The following is a 15,933-nucleotide window of genomic DNA, read 5'->3' on the forward strand; positions in this document are numbered from 1 at the left end:
TGGTGCATCATCATTAGACCTGGTTGAAATTTCCAACTTTCCATTTTAAAACACGGATTCAATGCAACTGACGTGTTTTGTGGGGACCTGTTAATTTAGTTAAAAAAATTACGGGGAATTATTACAATATTTTGGTTTGGCTTTATTATATTATATTATATTATATTATATTATATTATATTATATTATATTATATTAAAACATTTCTAATATAATATAATACAATTAATATTCAAAAAGAGACCTGAGTTCTCAATGACACTATTCCTAGGCCAGAACAAAAGGGATTCTGCCATTATGGAGACAGCTTATGACAGAGTCAAACATCTTGCTCTACACAGACAGCAATGGGGGGGAAGGGCTGCCTCCTGGGTTATGCCTTATGTCCCTTACAGTTCATGTTTCAGGATTTCAGCCGGCTGCCTCCAAGGGTTAGTAAAGGATTTTCTCTCTCTCTCTCTCTCAGGTGCTGGGCTGGCTGATTCATGCTCACACGACTTAAGGGATGGCTTTCTGTTGAATGTGCTGGTGCCTGGTCATGAGCATACAGGCAGTGTACACGGACAGTGTTTGGAATGCTAATAAAGTGCTTTGTAGATAATAAACCTGGACAAACAATATTCAAGGCTCCATCTAGATCTGGTCAAAATTTATATGTATTTTCCATAGGGGGGAGCAAGCAAATTAAATATTCTTTTTTAAAAAAATATATACTTTCAAGTTCTTGGATGATAGAAAAATGCCTTTTTGTTTGTTTGTTTTTCCATTTTGAGGATGTTTCCTACTCTCTTTTCCCCTTTCTACAGTAAAAGAAGGAAGTGGGAGGAAAAGGGGAGAAAAGAATCAAGAAGAACAAAAAAGAAAATCTGGATTTCTTTTCATCTGTAAAATGTATAAAGAAAGAAAGAAAGAAAGAAAGAAATTTCACACACACATAAAATCATTCTGTTAACATTTTTTCATGGATTTTTTCTAGTGTTTTTACACATTTTTCACTGAAAAAAGATGGGATAGGAGAAAAAAACTGATTTAATTTTTCAGGTTTGAAAACAAAATAAAACATTTTCAGTTTTAATTTAATCAATGAAAAGCCAATGCCCCACAACATTTTTATTTATTTTTTAAAATAAAAAAAATCAATTTTTCATAAGAAGAAATGTTTAGGGAAAAACACAACCAAATCAACAAAAATGCCTGCGTTTGGGTACAACTTGTGAGTGAACGTCGGCACAGAACACCTGTCACATCTGAGCCTGTTACTACTGCCATCTTCACCTCACGGCCCCTGCAAACCAGCTAGTGCGCATTACACACACAGGGCACATGTGGCCAGTCACAAACAATGATGTCTGCACACTTCACCAGGAACGTCATTATATGGGCTAAACCCAGCTGATAAGGACCAGATTGGGCCAGGCAACAGCACCAGGCTCACAGGGTCCTTGGAGGTGGGGAGGTTGGACAACCACACAGAAATGAACCCAGAACCCAGGTCAACAGGGACAGTTCTGACCCAGCTGAGGGTTTGTGTACTCATAACTGTGAAATGGTCATTGCGAAGGGACTCAGCATTGCGAAGGGAATCTGCTTTGCTGCTACTAACCACACAAAACAGTATGAAGGCAGGGAGCTGCTACAATGAGTGTCCACACAAACGATAGCAGAATCAGGAACTGCACTGTCAGTCCCTGGTGGCATAGGCAGCCCCTGAGATGCCTTGAGGCTTTGGCACATGAGGGAAATAGTTATGAAGGTAGTCACCAGGTGGCGCTGTTAAACATTGTTTTAAAAGTTTTTTATTTGCCTTTGCTTGTGAGTCTCTGAAGAAGTGCTGTAGGGCTCTTCGGTTTGTGATTCAGTTTCTTTTGCGGTGACCTGTTGCAAACTGTAGAAGAGTTTGCTTCCTGTCATAATGTCCATAAATATTGGGATAGAGCTTCTTCTTCAGAACAGACCTAGGTGCATGGGTCAAGAGCCCTAAAAGAAGGAATTCCATGCATGTTGTTTCTTTCCACCTCTGTTCCAGGACTGGTTCATGTAGTGTCAAGTTACACCAAAAAATAATCCAGACTCCACATCGCTGGATTCTCCTCCAATGGGAAATCAATCTCCAAGTCCCTGATTCTGCTATCATTCAGAAGAGGCCAGAGAATATTGTCAAACAAATAAAGATTAATAATTAATAATCATATCAAAGTTCCTTGGGGTAAATATTTCCATTGGGATTGGGTGTGTGTATTTTGAATGTGTTTTTGTGACAGAGAGATTTCCTTTCAAACAAAGCCTTCACTTGCAAACTACAGATTAAATTTACATTCTGTATCCTTTGTTTTTGCTAAACTTCATGACCTGAAAAACCAGTCTGACAGGCTTCACTTTTCTTAGTCATTCTTACATATGAAGTTTCTCCACTGAAGACAAAGGGACAACTGACATGCATAAAGATTACTCAGCAGTGTCAGTGTCTGCAGGGCCATGCACTCCATGAAATGTGTTACATTTCAACCATGCAGAGCAATGATCTCCTACGGCCAGGATCAGAAAGGGGAGTTCTCTGGGTGTGGGCAGTTGGTTGCATTAGGACAGTTGTTTGTACTGACTGCACAGAAAACACAGCACTAACTCCCCAGGCTCAGCCTCTTTGGAGGTGGAATCAGGGGAGACGCAGCCTGCCATGGAGAAGGACACAAATATGTGGTAACCTCTGCACTGTGCAGATAGAGGGGAAATAGCATGTTCTAACACAGCACACGGCAGCTGCTTGTAGATGCAGGTGTCTTTGCTGAGAAGATCCAGATTTTGCAGAGAGAGACACAAGAACTTCAGCTTATGAATCTGTGTCCTGGCTGCTGAACACAGAGAAACAAGAGCTCATCGCTTCAAGCTTTGGCTCTCCTGTGGTTACAGGTGAGCACCATCTTCATGACTGCGGTTCTATCCCACCTGCCAGACAGGGGCATGAATGGGCTTTGTGAACAGTCTTAGCCTCACCATCCCACAGCAGTGAGTCAGTGTTCATAGCACCATTTAACAGTGAGAAAATTGAGCTACGTGTCTTGTGAAAGGTCCTCAGCTAGAGATCTGGCCCATTGAGTCCAATGGAGTTATGGTTCATTCACACCAACCAGTGGGACTAGGACAAAGCCTGGAGTATCATAATGGGAATCCAAACAAAGTGAAGCGGATAGAAAGGACCATAACAACAACATGTAAAATGTAAGGAGGAAATTAGCAGGATGGCAAAGGGTGCTTTGGCCTTTGGAGGGAGCTGGGCTCTGCCCCCCACCTCTGCCTTGTCCTCTGAACCCAGCCTTTGAGTTTAGGTTTAGGTAGCTCAGGGATGGGGCTTTCTAAAAGAAGGAGACAGCCAAGCTCCCCTGCTCAGAGAGATGTGGGGAGCTGTCAGAGAGCTGGGTCTGACACCCAGGGAAAGAGGAAAGGGCTGCAGGGTGATTTCTGCAAGAGATCCAGACGGAAAGCAGAGTCACAGAGGAGTGGGAAAGAAACTCTCCCTAACAGCAGTGAGGGGTTGGAGCAAACCCTCAAGAGGGAATGAGAGGACAAGGAGAGGCTTGCTGGGAGATTCTGGCTCTGAGTGAAACTCTTATTTCAGGTCAATAGAGAAGACCACAGCAAGGGAAGGTAATTCAAAGGCACCAACAGTGGAAGTTGGTTTGATGGAGAGATGAGGGGGGAAGTGGAGGCAGCAGCAGGATCTGATAAGAGAAAAGGTTCGACTGTCAGAGGGAATTTGAAGAACAAGTGCTCTGAGTTAAAAGCAAGCAGCAAACTCTTTCAGTTTGTCTGAAGCAGGAAACTACAAGACTCTGCGGATCCATTGAACTCTCAGGGAATAATGATAAGGACTGAAGTTGGTAGGAAATTTTCCAGTTTCATCAGAAAATGGCAATTCATCAGAATGAAATGTTTCATAGAATCATAGAAGTGTTGGGCTGGAAGGGACATCAAGGGATCATCTAGCCCAGCCCCCTGCACCTAGACAGGACCAAGTAAACCTAGCCCCTCCCTGACAGATGTTTGGCCAACCTGGTCTTAAAAACCTTGAGTGATGGGGAGTCCACAATAGCCCTCGGAAACCTAGTCCACAGCTTAACAACCCTTAGAGAGAGAAAGATTTTCCTAACATCTGACCTAAATCTCCCTTACAGCAGACTAAGCCCATTACTTGTTGTCCTACCTTCCGTGGACATAGAGAACAATTTTTCCCATCTTAATTATAACAACCCTTAACCTGTGTCAGGTTTCAGAGTAGCAGCCGTGTTAGTCTGTATCCACAAAAAAAACAGGAGTACCTGTGTGTAGACTATTATCATGTCCCGCCTCAATATTCTGTTCTCACCTTTCTTCATGAGTGAAGTTTCCTAAACTCTTTATCATTTTTGTTGCTCTCCTTTGGACTCTTCTCATAGTTCTCCACATCTTTCCTAATGTGTGGTGCTCAGAATTGTACCCCTTACTCCAGCTAAGTCCTCAGCATTGCCACATAGGGTGGGACAATTACCTCTTGTGCCTTACATATGACACTCTTGTTAATACCCCTAATCATTTTCATTGTCCTTCTGTGCACCTTTTCCAGTTCTAATCTATCTTTTTCTGAGATGGGGTGACCAGAACTGCACTCACTATTCAAGGTGTGGGTGTACCATGGATTGAAATAATAACAGTATAATATATTCTGTTTTGTTATCTGTGCCTTTCCTTATAACATTCTGTTTGCTTTTTTGACTGCTGCTGCAGACTGAGCGGATGTTTCAGAGAACTATTCACAATGACTCCAAGATCTTCCTTGAGTGGTAACAGCTAACTTTGACCCTCACTTTGTGTGTATAGTTGGGATGATGTTTTCCAAAGTGCATTATTTTACATTTATCAACATTTAATTTTATCTGCCATTTTCTTTCCCAGTCAACCAGTTTAGTCAGATCCCTTTGTAACTCTTTTGACATCTGTTATCTGTATCATCATTACTTTCCTGAGAACCCCTCCACCGCAGAGAGGCAGAAAGAATTTTCCAGTGCTCTTCTCACAGTGTGCAGTTCTATGCCTGAGACACATGCCCCGATGTCTAAATTTAGACAATAATGTAAGAGCTGGTCACCAGGAGAGAGAAAGGAGATTTTTCATCTTTATGGAATTAACTAATGACACATGATGAACTGTTAACTCTGTGTTCTTCTGATTCAATGGCAAAGTTTGTTTTCTTGTTCCTAATGTCAACCCATGGCCAACAGAATGGAGAAATCAAACGGCCATCACAGAATTTATCTTCCTGGGATTCGGGGATCTCCCTGAGCTGAAGCTTCTTTTCTTCCTGCTGTTCCTAGTGATCTACATCGCAACCATGGCTGGGAATGTCCTCATTGTTGTCCTTGTTGTGACTGATCAGCACCTTCACACCCCCATGTACTTCTTCCTGGGGAACTTGTCCTTCTTGGAAACCTGCTACACCTCCACCATCCTGCCCAAGATGCTGGCCAGTCTCCTGACTGGGGATCGGACCATTTCAGTCAGTGGCTGCCTTACACAACTGTTCTTCTTTGGTTCTCTGGCAGGTACAGAATGCTATCTTCTAGCAGCGATGTCTTATGATCGGTATTTAGCGATATGTAAACCCCTGCACTATTCAGCTCTGATGAATACCAGGTTTTGTCTCCAGTTGGCTGCTGGGTCATGGTTCAATGGTTCTTTGGCTACTGCCATCTTTATATTATTCATGTCACAGTTCATATTCTGTGGCCCGAATGAAATTGACCATTTCTATTGTGATTCCGGCCTATTGGTAAATCTTGCTTGCGGGGACACACGCCTTATGGCATTGTTGCCTTCTGTCCTAGCCTGTGTATTCACTCTGCCTCCATTTCTACTAACCTTGACATCCTACGTGTGTATCATCACCACCATCCTGAGAATCCCTTCCATCACTGGGAGGCAGAGGGCCTTTTCCACCTGCTCTTCTCACCTAATTGTGGTGACAATTTTCTATGGGACCATAATGATTGTCTACATGCTCCCAAAACATGATACACCGAGAGTGCTAAAGAAAGTGCTCTCTCTTTGCTACACGGTCCTCACTCCTCTGGTAAACCCTCTGATCTATAGCCTGAGAAACAGAGACTTCAGGGAAGCCTTCAGCCGAGCAGTCAGTAAATATGTGGCTTTCACAAAGAATGTAGAGATGGGTAGATAATAGCTAAGGGCCACATTTTAAGGTGTTTAGACACAAAGTGGGATTTTGAAATCAAGATACTTTTGAAACTCCCATGAGGCACCTAAAATACTTTTGAAATTCTGGCCTTTAGCATGAGGTTTTAAAAGCTGCCTGGGTGATTTGGGCAAAAAGCCTCTATTGAAATTAATTTGAAAACTCCCGTTGAAAATCTCAGAACACATCTTTAAAAAAATAAATGCAGATAATCTGCCTGGAGCTACTGAGCTTTTATGGTCCCTCCCTGTGTCTATTTAGCAGATGGCACAAGAAAGTGAGATTGTGGACAGCTCTGTCAGCCTCTCATGTTCAGCACTGACACATACAGGGATGATGGTGTCTTTTCTCTTTGGGGTGGCTAAACAGTCAGGCTGGGTGAGGTGCGTATGTAGCGTCTGAGAATGCACAGAGCTGACAAGTCATGTAAGCAACACAAACCACTAAATATCAAAGCAAATCCCTGGCTGTAACCCCGGTTGTACATTGTTTCTCTATTGTTTCCAATGTTGTTGTAACCAGTGTTGTGGTAACCATGTTTTTTCCCAGATATTGTTTCTCTGTGTTCCATATGTGACGTTATTGATATAAATTGGGACCATATAGAACATGGGTTGCAACCAAGGTCCTGTAGTGACACCAAATCTTAGGTAAAGGGGGTCATATAAGGTGTCTAAGACCAGGTTATGGGTTGCTGGTTATAATTATGCTGTCTGTATGTCTGTATCATTTTTAGTTGAAGTTATGAATGTTGGCTCTATGCTGTGTGTATTCAAGTGTGCTGTGTGTCTTCTGGAAGCATCCCAGACAAGCTGGTGTTAGCTCTGCTTAGCCTGTTTGATGGCCCATTAAGGACCATCAGCTACACAATTTACCCATGGAGAGAAGGCAGACACGCCTTGTAACTCAGCAAGGTATGCAGAGACTTGTCCATGTGACTGCAGACTCCATTTTGCTGGGATTTTCCACAGTAAGAACAAAGAGATTCTTACACCTGGAAAAGCCTATATAAGGCTGATGCATCATCTCCATCTTGTCTTCAATCCTGCTTCTTAACTCTGGAGGGACCTTGCTACAAACTGAAGCTCTACACAAGGGGCTGAGGACCCATCCCAGCGGGGGATGTTCCAGAGACTTAATTTGAACCTGCAGTTTACTCCATCACTGCTGCAAGCCTGAACTAAGAACTTTGCCATTACTGTATGTAATTGATTCCATTTAACCAATTCTACCTCTCATCTCTACCTTTTTCCCTTTGTAAATAAACCTTTAGATTTTAGATTCTAAAGGATTGGCAACAGCGTGATTTGTGGATAAGATCTGATGTGTATATTGACCTGGGTCTGGGGCTTGGTCCTTTGGGATCGAGAGAACCTTTTTCTTTTATCGGGGTGTTGGTTTTCATAACCATTTATCCCCAGGACGAGTGCACTGGTGGTGATACTGGGAGACTGAAGTGTCTAAGGAAATTGCTTGTGTGACTTATGGTTAGCCAGTGGGGTGAGACCAAAGTCCCTTTGTCTGGCTGGTTTGGTTTGCCTTAGAGGTGGAAAAACCCCAGCCTAGGGCTGTGACTGCCCTGTTTAAGCACTTGGTCCTGATTTGACACTCTCAGTTGGGTCCTGCCAGAACCGCATCGTCACACCATAATAAAAGCTTGTAATCAATGCCTGAGAATGTCATACAAATAAAATACAAGGAATGATGTTATCATCAGGTTGGTTGCTTCAAATGATATCTTATGCCTCTAAAGACACAATAGAGTATCCAAATGGAGCTCAAGCCTGTGTTGTCCAATTAAGGAAAAGGACCAGGCTTAGAGATGGCCAAACATTTTTCCCCATCATGGAGGTTTAAGTAGGCACCAATCATTGTGAATAGAAAATTTCCACAACATTTTTATTGCCAGGAAAAAAAGTCCATATTTCACCAAAATAAATAATTGGGCAAAATAAAAAAATGGATCATCTCTAGATGTAACATATCCACCACCAGCTCCCTTGACTCTTTGGAAGGCAGGAGAAAGGCTCACTAATCCTTTCCTCTACTTTCCTCAGGCCGCAAACTGAAAGCTGCTGTTTTGCTGGGAGATTAACCTACATTTGAATTAAGACACACGCAGTAAATGGTCTGAATTCCTGGAGTCACGTGACCAGGTTTTTTTAGATGAAGTTTCTAGGGTTTTTTAGATACAAGGAAAAGCTTGAAAATGGATCTCAAGTGTAACTGAGACAGTGATATCTGCCTGAATGTGCAGATAGCCTGAGACAATAGCTCTCCAAGGAGGGAATTGACCAGAGTGTAATCAATGCAGCAACTCCTGTCTGAGGGCTTGGCTACACTTACAAATTGCAGCAGGCAGCAGCAGTGTGAAAACCACTCCAGCGCTGCGCTGCGCGCTAAAGCACGCAAAGCACCAGTGTGGTCAGCCTGCTGGGGCGCTGCGCGCGCGGCTCCCTGTCCCCATTCCCCAGAGGAGGAGGGAGGACGCTGTGCTGGAAGCTCTCTCCAGCACTGGCGGCGGCGGCTTGATTGCGCCGGCCGCGGCGCTGCCGCGCCGCAGCGCTTGCGCAGTGTTTGTAGCCACAGCCTGAGTCAGTGGAGAGACTGACACAATCACTGTTTGGGGAGGGGAGAAGCTGGCTTAAATGTAACCAACACAGCAACATTGGCCTGAGTGTGCAGAGAGCCTGAGATAAAAGCTTTCAGTTGGGGGAACTGCACCATTCATGTCAATAGAGTGTTGGACCCACTAGCCTTGGGAGGACCCCACCAACCATATCTCAGCACAGGACATTGTGAATGTAGAAGGAGGTGAAGATCACAGTGGGCCCAGCCTCACCCCCATCTCTCCAAGGCCAGTGGGTCCAACACTCCACTGAGATAAATGATGCAGTTCTCCCCACTGAGAGCTATTGTCTCAGGCTCTCTGCACACTCAGGCAAATATCATTGTCTCAGTTGCACTTGGGAGCCATCCTTGAACTTTCCACTGTAACTTAAAAACCTAGAAATATGTTCTTTAAATTAAAGCCAAGATTCTGCTGTAACCATGTCCTTTGGAAATAAGTGCTTTTGTCTCAATCAAGTGTAGATTAAAACCCCTAAGCCAAGAAGCAGCTTTCCATTTGAGGCCCAAGGATATGGGAGGGAAGGATGAGTGAGTCTTTCCTCTGCCTTCCCATAGGGCCAAGGGAGCTGGTGGATGGATGATCTGTACATTTAGGTCTGACCTCTCAGACCAGGATGGAGAGGCAGAACAGAGGAAGAGTGTCTGCAATTAGACACCTGTGACCTGCCTGTGCCAGCTGACCCGGGCTCATGGGGTTTGGGCTGTGGTGTTGTTTCATGATAGCGTAGACTTCTGGGCTTAGGCTGGAATCTGGGTTCTAGGACCCTGTGAGGTGGGAGGGTCTCAAAGCAGGGACTGCAGCCCAAGTGTGGAAGTGTGCACTGCAATTAAACAGCCCCGCAGCCTGCGTCAGCTGGCACCATCCAGCCATAGGTGTCTAACTGCAGTGTAGACATACCCTCTTCAGGGAGCAGCCAGCCAGGTCGGCCAAACCCAGGGCAGGAGGCAAAGGGAAGGCACAAACTAAGGGCCATATTATCCAAACAGTGCGGAGGGTGATGAGCTGTGTAAAAAATTCTGACTCAGGAGTTTCTGGCTGATCAGTGTTTTGGAAAACCTGGCTCTTTTCCTTGCCAAAATGGGAGTGAAGCCTTTTTTGGGAAATCAGTCCTCAGTTGTAGGTGTCAAGCTGCTGGAAATCAGGCCCTCCAGGTGGCATTTTCAAAAGCACTTAAGTGGTTTAGAAGCCTAACTCCCATTGCTAGAGTCATTGGGATTTGGGCTCCTAAACAGTTTAGTGGCTTTTGGAAAATTCCACTCCATCTAACAAGCTCAATGCTGAAGCATCCCAGTCTGGGAGATGTACCAGGGAACATAAGGGGGTGCAGCGTTCTGTATCTGTGTAGGTGCTCTCATGACTGTCTAAGCATCTCCCAAACATTAATGGATTTTCTTTACATACCCCCCCTGTGAGGTCGGGGAGGATTACGTCCATTTTACAGATGAAGATTGAGGGCATAGGGAAGATTGAGGGACTTTCCTAAATCATACAGGATATTTGTAGCTCAGTTGGGCACAGAACCCATGTCTCTTTAATCCCCACTTAAGCTTAAACCCAGTCCAGTGCACCATCCACTTGACCAGTCCAATAAAGAAAGATTCAATAAATTCAAGGTGAAGGTACCCTAGTATAGCAAACCTCAGCAAACAGCTCAATCCCAGACAGAGCTAGATATGAGACAGAGAATATTCGTTTTCCCCACCTACATTTGCCTCCCCTTCCAAACTCAGCCAGAAAATCTACCACACCTGGGCCTGAAACTGGGGCCATTTTCTTGAAGTTTCCTTCCCAAGGAAAAGAAAAAAATGGATGTGAATGAAAACAAACATTTAAAACTGCTCAAAACTTTTCATTTGGAAGCGGAAACAATGTTGGAAAATGGCCTTTTTAAAATGGAAACCTTTCATTGAAATTTTAGATTTTGAATGAAATATTCTGTTTTTATGATTGAAAACACATTATTTATAATTATTAATTATTATTATTATGTTTGTTTGTTTTTCCCACTCTCTTCCTTCCCCTCCCTCTTTTCCCATAATGTCTGTTGTGGGTTCCAGGGGTGCATTTATCTCATTGAGGACTGATTTTTTCATTGCAGAAGATTCTCACAGAAACCTAAAATTGAGGTTAAAAAGGCTGTGAAACATCCCTAGACCAGACTGACACAACATGAGCATTATTAATTGAATTACTATTCTTTTATTGTAATTTTTAATCAAAATATTTTATGACATATCTATATAAACTGATAACATTCACTTCAATTTTTATTGTATGTTTAAAATTCATTGACCCTGGAATTGTTTCTGCAAGTTCTTTTCCTGCCAGCACAATCTTAGATCTCTGTACTGAATCTTGTTCTGATGTCTCAAAATCTGACATAGACACCACATACATTACACTTATCATCAGGCCCTTAAAAATGAGTACAAAATGTCATGCTAGTGGCAACCTGAGCTTCAGTGAAACTGCAAATATTAGTCCTGAAACCGAGTGAGTGATAGAACAACCAGTGTGTCCCTGATTCACAAAGTGTTTCTCAGGCTGTTTAGGAGGTAGTTAGAACACAGAAGCAGACAGAAAACACTTTGTTGAGGTGTCTGAAAAAAATGGTTAATTTAAGAACACAATTCATCCCATTGTAGTCAAGTGCTTAAAATCAACTGTTTCCTTTACCTTCCTGTATAATGGATTACATATTCATGTTCCCTTAAATTTTTCCAGATAATGGCCAACTAGAACCTGCTTCACAGAGTCAATAAATCAGTTCAGATTCCCCCCCAGTTACAGCCGCTGAGGAGGATTTTTCTGTGAAAATTGTTGAAAGAAAACAAACTTCTGATTTTGTCTGAATATTTCCACTTGTTTCCCTATTTTTGGTTGATTTTTTTTTCAGTTTTGGGGTATTCCCACATCCACTTTCACGTTTCAACTTTGCCCACCTTTTTTCTATTGAAAAAACCTGCACTTTGACTTTTTACTTCTTTCCCCTGGAAACGTGCATTAATAATGGCAAAGTGAGGACAAAGTGTTACTTTCCCTCCCTTTCATTTCAATATTTTTCTGGTTTTCCAAGTTTCTCTGTAATTTATTATTGTCAGAAAAGTGAGATACAAGTCTGATCCTTTTCCAGAGAGAGGAAATATTTTCTCTCAGCTTTAAATGTTCTTTTTACTTTTTTCACATTCTTACAAGCTAAGAAATTGAAGTAAAATGGGGGGGGGGAAGTCTCCTGCTTAATTTTTTCCATTAAAACATGGAGAGAAGAGTAAAAATAAAAGCAAAAATCCATCTTTTTCACTTTTCCAATTCAGTTAAAAACATTAAAATGTTTCCAAAAGTGTTCCCTTCCCCCATTTTCTCTCCAAGGTGGAACGAGCAGGTCGGACTATCTCAAGTCTTGTGAAAACTACAAATGAATTGACAGCTTTTTGCAGGGCCTGCTTGACCTCTCTGTTTCTCAGGCTGTAGATGAGAGGATTGACCAGGGGCGTCAGAACAGTGTAGAAGACTGAGAACACTTTGTTCAGGGCTTTCAGTATGTTGGTTTTGGGGAGTAGATACACAATAATTAGGGTCCCATAGAAAATTGTCACCACGATGAGGTGGGAGGAGCACGTGGAAAAGGCCTTTTGCCTGGCAGTGGTGGAAGGGATTCTCAGGATACTGAGGATGATATAAACATAGGATGTCAAGGTAAGAAATGGGGACAGGGTGAATATTGAGACCAGAATGAGGACTGCAAGTTCAACCAGATGGGTGTCACTGCAGGACAGTTTTATTATTGGGTTGAAATCACAAAAGAAATGGTCAATTTCATTAGGGCCACAGAAAATGAATTGGGACATCATGGAGGTGATTATGGTACTAGCCAGAAACCCACTTACCCAAGAAGCAGCTGCTAGCATGGCACAGACCTTGCCATTCATAAGGGCTGCATAATGCAGTGGTTTGCAGATGGCTAAATACTGATCATAAGACATGACAGATAAGAGAGAACACTCAGCAGCTACCAGGAAGGCAAAGAAATAATATTGCAAGAAGCAGTTTCTGACTGAAATGGTCCTGTCCCCAGTCAGGAGACTGGCCAGCATCCTGGGCAGGATGGTGGAGGTGCAGCAGATTTCAAAGCAGGACAAATTCCCCAGGAAGAAGTACATGGGGGTGTGAAGGTGCTGATCAGCCACAACTACCACAACAATGAGGATGTTCCCGGCCATGGTCACAATGTAGATCACTAGAAAGAGCAGGAAGAGAAGAGCCTGTAATTCAGGGATATTTTTGAATCCCAGGAGGATGAACTCTGTGATGGATGTTTGATTTCCCTGATCTCTATTCACCATGGTTTTATCTAGGGAAAAGGAAATACATGATCCAAAAATAAAGATTATGATTTACTTTACTTTTTTTTTCTCTTGGCTTCCCCTGCCATCTTTAACCTTTCTTGTCTATTTAGATTTGAACCTGCTCAGGTTACTTACTATGTGTTTGTGCAGTGTTGAACACACTGGAAATATTTCTTTTGTTGTGGTTAATATAGCTTTAACCACAACAAAAGCAACGACATCAGCAAAATAATAATAACAAAAACATCAAATTAAAGAATAATTTACAATGCTGGGATTTTCCCAGGCTTCTTTCAATTCTCATGACTTTTGAAAAATCTCTTATTTTTCCCATTTAATTTGTATCACATTGGTGATTCTTTGCATTTATTTGAATGTGATCCTGTTTATCTGTGAAACTCCTTTGTGTCTAAAGGAATTTAGGTGGATTGAAAAAAAAGTGTTAGAGAATTATTGTGAATAATAAGGATATAGCCCATCATTCTAATAGACTCATAGACTTTAAGGTCAGAACGGACCATTATGATCATCTAGTCTGACCTCCTGCACAATGCAAGACACAGAATCTCACCCACCCACTCTTGTAAAACATCCCTAACATTTGTATGAGTTACTGAAGTCCTCAAATCATGGTTTAAATATCTCAAGGTGCAGCAAATCCTGCAGCAAGTGACCCATGCCTCATGCTACAGAGGAAGGCAAAAAATCTCCAGGGCCTCTGCCAATCTGCCCTGGATTAAAATTCCTTCCCGACCCCAAATATGAAAATCAGCTAAACTCTGAACATGTGAGCAAGACTCATCATCCAGCACCCAGGAAGGAATTCTCTGTAGTAACTCAGATTCCACCCCATCTAACATCCCATCACAGACTACTGGGTATATTTACCTGCTAATAATCAAAGATCAATTAATTGCCAAAATTAGGCTATCCCATCATACCATCCCATCCATAAAACTTATCAAGCTTAGTCTTGAAGCCATATACGTCATTTGCCCCCACTACTCCCCTTGGAAGGCTGTTCCAGAACTTCCCTCCTCTAATGGTTAGAAACCTTCATCTAATTTCAAGTCTAAACTTCCTGATGGCCAGTTTATATCCATTTGTTCTTGTGTCCACATTGGTACTAAGCTTAAATAATTCCTCTCCCTCACTGATATTTATCCCTCTGATATATTTATAAAGAGGAATCATATCCCCCCTTCAACCTTCTTTTGGCTAGGCTAAACAAGCCAAGCTCTTTGAGTCTCCTTTCATAAGACAGGTTTTCCATTCCTCGGATCATCCTAGTAGCTAGGACATGAATTGATAAAAGAATTACATCCTTATTGTTCAGGTTATAGGCAAACATTAACAAATGGCAGTTATGAGGAAACTTCCATCGTTGGTTAATTAATTCATAATTGTCCATTACAGAGATTCTGTACTTTCTCCTGGCCACCATCTGATGGAGAACAATGTAAATAATAGACTGAGGATATGAAGGTATTATCAGTGAAATGGCAACATTTATAATTAGTTTGAGAGTTGTTCCAAGCTCAAGTTATCTACAATCCATTTACCATTAAGGGTTGTCTAGCATGAGAAGAGAGGGGAAAGTTAACATTGTGTTTGCTAACACACAAAGGCCAATATTGTCATTCACATTTCACCTAGACCTCAGTTAGATGTCAAAAAAAATGATTTGGCTTTGAAACAACACTCAGTCATATACAGTTTAAGACCTATGAAGTCATAAGAACATAAGAACGGCCATACTGGGTCAGACCAAAGGTCGATCTAGCCCAATATCCTGTCTTCTGACAGTGGCCAATACCAGGTGCTCCAGAGGGAATGAACACAACAGGTAATCATCAAGTGATCCATTCCCAGTCTCCCATTCCCAGCTTCTGGCAAACAGAGGCTAGGGACACCATCTTGCTCATCCAGTTAATAGTCACTGATGGACCTAGCCTCAAAGAGCTTATCTAGTTCCTTTTTGAACCCTGTTATAGTCTTGGCCTTCACAACATCCACAGATTGACAGTGTGTTGTGTGACGAAACACTTCCTTTTGTTTGTTTTAAACCTGCTGCCTATTGGTTTCATTTGGTGACCCTTAGTTCTTGTGTTCTGAGAAGAAGTAAATAACACTCCCTTATTTACTTTCTCCACACCAGTCATGATATTATAGACCTTTATGATATTCCCTCTTAGTCGTCTCTTTGCCAAGCTGAAAATCCCAGTCTCATTAATCTCTCCTCATATGGAAGCCATTCCATACCCCTAATCATTTTAGTTGCCCTTTTCTGAACCTTTTTGCAATTCCACTATATATTTTGGGGATGGGGTGACCACATCTGCACATGGTATTCAAGATGTGGGTGTACCATGGTTTTATATAGAGATAATATGATATTTTTCTGTCATATTATCTATCCCTTTCTTAATGACTCCCAGCATAGTGTTCGCTTTTTTGACTGCCGCTGCACTTTGAGTGGATGTTTTCAGAGAACTATTCACAATGACTAGAAGATCGCTTTCTTGAGTGGCAACAGCTAAATTATATGTATAGTAGGGATTATGTTTCCAGTGTGTATTACTTTGCATTTATCAACATTGAATTTCATCTGCCATTTTGCTGCCCAGTCACCCAGTTTTGAGAGATTCTTTAGTAGCTCTTCACAGTCTGCTTGGGAATTTACTATCTCGAGTAATTTTGTATCATCTGCAAATTTTGCCACCTCACTGTTT

At 42.2% G+C, this 15,933-nt stretch overlaps 2 protein-coding genes across 2 annotated transcripts; one reads left to right on the plus strand and one right to left on the minus strand.

Moving 5' to 3' along the window:
- Positions 1–3,856: 3,856 nt before the first annotated feature.
- On the plus strand, positions 3,857–6,208 carry LOC120380095 (olfactory receptor 11A1-like). The gene is made up of 2 exons (XM_039497591.1): positions 3,857–3,875; positions 5,253–6,208. The coding sequence occupies exons 1-2, from the start codon at positions 3,857–3,859 to the stop codon at positions 6,206–6,208; spliced, it is 975 nt and encodes a 324-aa protein (XP_039353525.1).
- A 5,970-nt stretch (positions 6,209–12,178) lies between these two features.
- Positions 12,179–13,198, minus strand: LOC120380096 (olfactory receptor 10A7-like). The gene has a single exon (XM_039497592.1). The coding sequence runs from the start codon at positions 13,196–13,198 to the stop codon at positions 12,179–12,181; it is 1,020 nt and encodes a 339-aa protein (XP_039353526.1).
- Positions 13,199–15,933: the final 2,735 nt, after the last annotated feature.

The sequence above is a fragment of the Mauremys reevesii genome, linkage group 13, assembly GCF_016161935.1.
Source record: "Mauremys reevesii isolate NIE-2019 linkage group 13, ASM1616193v1, whole genome shotgun sequence".
NCBI classification, from domain to species: domain Eukaryota; kingdom Metazoa; phylum Chordata; order Testudines; family Geoemydidae; genus Mauremys; species Mauremys reevesii.